Raw genomic sequence first — 6000 nt, forward strand, 5'->3', positions numbered from 1 at the left:
CATTAACATGTCAGCATTCAGATGAGACACAGAACTACTGTATCAATTCGTGAACATGAACAAAGCTCACTGTGCAGATGAGAAGCAACACTTCCATGCCTCATTGTTTTTCAGGTTCATATTTCTAAGCATGAGAATCATAATTATACTGCATGCTCTTCCATTATCAGGCATTAACACTGAATACAGCTGATTATACTTTTTTTTTTCCTCCAGAGATTAGTCCAGTAGGAAGAAATAATGTAAGGAAAAAAAGAACAAGAAGTCATCTGACACTCTATGTATTAGTAGGATTTATGCAAATTGCCTATTACAAGCATGAATACAAGCATTCCATTATATTCTCTTTTTCTTTCGCAAGATCAATTTTAAATGTGGAAAGGATTAGATCCTAACCAAACCATCTGGCAGAACAGTTCATCCAACAGGAAAATTTTGTATGTATTCAGATGTAATTCATGGCTCCTATAAAAGATACTTACCAAGACTTGTATTGGGGCCAGCAAGTAGCTGCTTAAATTTGTCTAACCGAGACGCTTCTCTTTCAGTTAATGCAGGAGTAACTGAGGTATTAGAGTCTGCCATTCCACTCAAAGGAGGTGAAGAAGTTTGTGGAAGTGACTGCGATCTCTGCATGGAAGAATTTTCATTCGCAGTATCTGAAGGGAAAAAGAAAAATATCAGTCGGCCTCAGCTAGTGAGAAGGCTACTAATAACTTGTCTTTTTCATTTGGAAATTTAAAATAGAATTATGCTTTGGAGAAATGTAAGTTCAAGTATAGCATGTTTGGATTTCAACATACTTGGATTTAGCAGGATAAGCATTCCTCCTCCAAGCAGCATTACACAATTAAAACATGTTAATTAGAGATCAAGGCTTAAAAAATAAGACTAGGAAATAATTGCAACTTGTTACTTTAAATTGTATGCATAAAACACACACCAAATCACATGAGGATTAACTTCCCAGTCCACATACATTGTTTTCTCCAGTTTTTCAACATATTTTATATAGCAGCATTTTAATAACAATTTTTTACAATACTAGGAATACTATTAATTGCATACATCTTGATGCAGTTAACTATTAAAATACATACAATAGTGCAATGTTATCCCCAAACTGAGGGCAGACTAAAGCTAAAAACAAAAGTTTATTCTTCCCTCACCCGTTTATTTCTCACATGGGAAATACCCCTGGTGTTTCTTTACTGTTTAGCATGGCATGCAGTATCCCCCTCAAATTAATTAATATATTGATTAATAATAGTTTTCTGTGATATTAGGAAAAGTCTGGGAAGGAGCTAACATCCTAAAGGGCAAATGAAGCTCTTCTAACTCAATATTTAACTTTTTTTTTTCCATTTCTTAACATACCTGATGAACTTGGTGTATGACCTTCGCTGACTGATTTAACAAGCCTATTATCACCACAAGCAACTGAAGTCGGCTCTGCAGATTCTACTTGTTTTTCTTCCTGTAGATGTTCTTCCTGAAATTTATGCTGTTCTTGTAACTTGCTGTGATTCTGAATTACTTTGTGAGCCGTTTCCATGACCACTTCCGTATTTAAGTTTTCAGCTGCTATTGCTAATAGTTCATCATCATCATCTCCAAGATCCCAAGCATCACTTGTGTTACTTTCAAATTCTTGGAAGGTGCTGACTTTCTTTAGTTTCACTGGAGTTGTCGGTGGCTTTGAACCTGGTTTTATCAAGCTGTTCAAAAACAAATAATATTTAGAGAATGGGTAATGGAGTAAGCAAAGCACTATGGATAGGACCAAAACAGATTTCTCTCTCTCCACTCATGCTCCTGCTACATCCCAAGATGACATGCAGCTGAATATGTCTCATAACAAGGGCAGGTAAAAACTTTGAATAGAGGCTGAACCACTGATTCCTTCCTTTGTTTTTAAAAAAAAAACAAACAAAAAAAAACAAAACAGAAAAACCCCAAAAACCTAACTGAAAATAGACCAACACGTAAAGTTAAAGGAATACTACAGGACACACTGCACTTCTCTTGCTTCATGAATTTCTGTACATAATTCAGACCTTTTGATACAATTGCTGCACAACTGCACAGGGGCAATAATCAGGTCATCAGATCTGCTCTGAAGTCTTGTAAGCAATCAGGTAATGCAACCACCAGCATAAACAAATCAAGTCACACCTTAAAAGTTAGTTCTGTCATTCCTCCCCATTCAGTCACTTCAGCATGTATTTGCTTCAGTACTTTGCTCTTTTGATAGGCAGGATATTTCATCTAGTTACTAGTCTAAATGAACCCTGATCAGCTCCTAACCTTTTGTCGCTCTGTCAACATGCAATAGAGATAAACCAAGTATTTCTCCCTAGGTTGGCACTTGTTCTCAAGTTACAATAAAGCAGAGAAATCACATTTCTCTTCAGATTTCAGATAAATAAGGCATTAAGATGCATTTCCTAGTCTGCTATCAAAAGAGTTACTGACATTAACTTAATTGCCTTTTCTGATCATTCCTGTCTTTCCACCTGTAATAGTTTAATGCTTTGTGTTGAGACAAAGCAGTCAGAATTGCAAATAAGAAATAGTTCTCACAGTCTTCACACAATGTCAGTAATGCTTGTTATGTATGAAATGCATTACAGGGAATGTCTTCCGTAACATGTGCTACAACACTAACACTTTCATAGAATCATAAAATCCTTTGGGTTGGAAGGGACCTTAAAGATCATCTAGTTGCTACGCTCCTGCATTGGCAGGGACACCTCCCACTAGACCAGGTTGCTGCAACCCCCACCCAGCCTGCTTTTGAACACTTCAAGGGATGGGGCATCCACAACTTCCCTGGGCAACCCATTAACAGTGCTTTACCACTCTCATAGTGAGGAATTTCCTCCAAATGTCTAATCTAAATGTCCCCCTTCCAGTTTTAAACCATAACCCCTCACCCCATCACTACATGCCCTTGTAAAAAGTCCCTCCCAGCTTTCCTGTAGACACCCTTCAGGTATTGGAAGGCCACTAGACTCTCTTCCCCTGGCTGAACAACTCGTCATCACTGTCTAAAACAGTATTTCTCCTGATATGGTTTCAGGCAATAAGCTTCTAGTTTTGTTACTGGATCTGTCTTTACAACTCCGTATTTTGAACCAGTTCATTCCATTCCTTTTTCTTCAGTACTTGAGGTCACATGTTTCAACTACTGTCAACTTTGTATCATCTGAAAACTTACTAGCACACATTTATTTCTTGTGCCATTTCAAATCAGCTTTTGAAAAACTCCACTAGAAGTACTACCTCCTTCCAAGCCAGTACTTTTCTTTCTAACGTTATTTTTGTTCTTAGCACTTTGGGACGTTCGTTTCATTGGTCATATAATTTTCCCAAGATTCTCACATAGACCAACTTTTAACAGTAATGCTGGTTTCAAAAGAGCTGTGAAATCTAACCAACCAAAAACAACTCTGTTCCAAACAAAGCATAAAACAAACTGTCCTTTTCTCTAAAAAAACCCCAACAAAACAAAAACAAAACAATAAAGCAAAATATAAAAAGCAGAAGCCAACAGAATGCAGCATTTTGCTAAACACCTCAGGTATAAAGAGATGAAAATCATTCACTTGCATTAGTTTTGGATTATCACCATGAAAGCTATTTGGTTACTAATAATGTTTAACATAATGTTGCCACTTTCATGTACCTTCTTTTCTAACAACTAATAATCATAATCTAAGGCAATAGATGTTTAAATTACTGTAAAATCTATTCTACCTACTGTTTTCCCACCTATCTTTGCCTCAAAACTTTCTACACTATGATGACCCAATTCTTTTTTAGATAAGATACATAAAGCCAGTACATCCACAGAAAGAGATATGCTGTAAAGCCACTTATGCTTGAGTTGGCAGCTTCATCTGCTAAACTGAGGTTAGTATTTACCCCACAATTAACAATTTATAAGGCATTGCAGACAGATATTAAAAGTTGGCAACCTATGTCAGTTAAGAACTGAATAGCTTACAAATACGGTAAGCATCAGGAAGTTACAAAAGGAAGTTAGAACAGAGAAGTCGAGATCATGACAAAAATTGAAAAAGGAAGATTAACCATAAGCTTTATAGCCAAGAAGAGGAGAGAAGGCAGAAGAGACTCAAGTTATCTTGAATATTTAAATAATAGATTAACTTACGTTCCATGCAGTAATGGATCAAAAGGTGGATGCTGAGCTCCATACACATGTTGGATACTAAAGGAAAAGAAAAAAGTTATCATTAAAAATAAGAAAACATTTGAGGGTTTGCTGTGTATTAAACACAGTCCATAATAAACGAGACTAAAATGTTCCAACAGTTTCCCCATTTCAAAGAACCCCATATATCACGAAAAATAATAAAGATGAAATTGCAGCGCGTGCTAAAAAGTAACTTAATAAAGATCACAGATTTGCCAAACAGGTGGTCTTTTTAAGGCAAAGGCTAACTTCAGTTGACTTATTTTTCTCACCAAGAACTAAAACAACAGAATAGTTCACTCCATAATAAGAAACTATACTCCTTTTAAATTCTCTTTTTTGGTTTATGATTTCTTCATTTATCTCTTGAACAAACAAAAAAATTCTCAAAGAAACCTCTGCAAAGATTGACTCTTCCATGTACCTTTATCACCTAAAATCCAACCAGTCATGTCTTAACCATTACTAAATTACAAGACTGAGAAACGTAAAAATATGCAGAAGATGGTACTTTAAAGAATAAAAGACATAGGAGTAACAAAAACAAGATTTTAAAAAAGCAAGAATGTGACTGTGTGAATAACAGAACTCTCTACAGACTAAAAGTTTGCTTCCTCCCAGCTTTTAGTTATAAAACTATCTCATGAGTAAAAAACCCCATAGAAAACACATCAGGATTTACAGGTCGCTTCATAATGAAAATTATTACTATAAAACTCCTGATTGCAAAGGGAACAAATAATATGGAACATTAACATGTACTAAAAACCATGTAATAGAAGACAAACATGCCCTCCTCACAAAATTAAAATCCATGTCCAGGGCATAAATATAACTAAATCCAACTTCAGTAAACCTGAAATATAATCCAAGCCAAAAGGACTGCAGTCATAAACTTTTAGAGGTTTAGACTTATACTACAGGGACAGTATTAACAGTCGTAAAATTAACATTAGAGATGCCCAAATGTGGTGGTTTATAACCTCCATCAATTTTTATGTGATTCCATGAAAACAAATAAGTCAGTCCACCACCAGTCTTCTATGTGACTGAACACCACATGCTCCAGTCAAGCCTCTGTGTTCTCCTACTCTACACTCACATGAGGCTCAGGCTATCACCACATTTTGACACACAGACAGAATCTGCCTTATCCTTCACGTTCTCTATGAATGACCACAATGGGAACCCACCCAAATTAAAGCAACAACAGCAATCCTCTCCAAGGCATTAACAAAAAAACAAAGCACATTCTGTAAAGTTCCTCATTTTTCCACATACCTGCAGTTGCCCACAAGTTAATTAATTACAACTATTCATGGACCTTGTGTAATTGAAAAGGGTCAAAAGTGGTTTACCCACCAACTCATCAAAGTTAAAAAAAAAGAAGTTCAGAGAGACAAGAAAAGTTGCACTGAAACAGTTAGCCCTTAGAGACAGAAAACCACTACCAGTTAGTGCTTATGGGTAACTGAGAATGGAAGAAGTTTGTTGTTCACACCGCAGGAAGAAAGAGGAGTATCAATCACATCATTATTTGGATTGGAAAAAACCTTTAATATCATCAAGTCCAACCGCAAACCCAGCACTACCACTATTAAACTAAAGCAGAAACTGATATTTTGAAGTATGAAGCAGAAACTAAAATACGGTTATACGTTTATAAAGTGCAGCTTCCTGCGCAGCACTTAAAAACACCGTAACTTCTCCCAGTCCCAGACCCACGAGCAGCGAACGCCCGGCCGGGCCGCCCGGAGGGCACAGGGCCGACAGGGCCCCGC

At 36.6% G+C, this 6000-nt stretch overlaps 1 protein-coding gene across 1 annotated transcript in view; it reads right to left on the reverse strand.

The window, feature by feature from the left end:
• Window positions 1-6000, reverse strand: part of TBC1D22A (TBC1 domain family, member 22A) — a 191850-nt gene that overhangs the window by 151670 nt on the left and 34180 nt on the right. The window contains exons 4-6 of the mRNA XM_009999458.1: window positions 4178-4234; window positions 1378-1718; window positions 483-659 (exon numbers count right to left, since the gene is read on the reverse strand). Of these exons, the coding sequence (XP_009997760.1) occupies window positions 483-659; window positions 1378-1718; window positions 4178-4234 (575 nt within the window). The remainder of the gene's footprint in view (window positions 1-482; window positions 660-1377; window positions 1719-4177; window positions 4235-6000) is intronic.

Source organism: Chaetura pelagica, unplaced genomic scaffold (genome assembly GCF_000747805.2).
Source record: "Chaetura pelagica isolate M959 unplaced genomic scaffold, ChaPel_1.0 scaffold15, whole genome shotgun sequence".
Classification (NCBI taxonomy): domain Eukaryota; kingdom Metazoa; phylum Chordata; class Aves; order Apodiformes; family Apodidae; genus Chaetura; species Chaetura pelagica.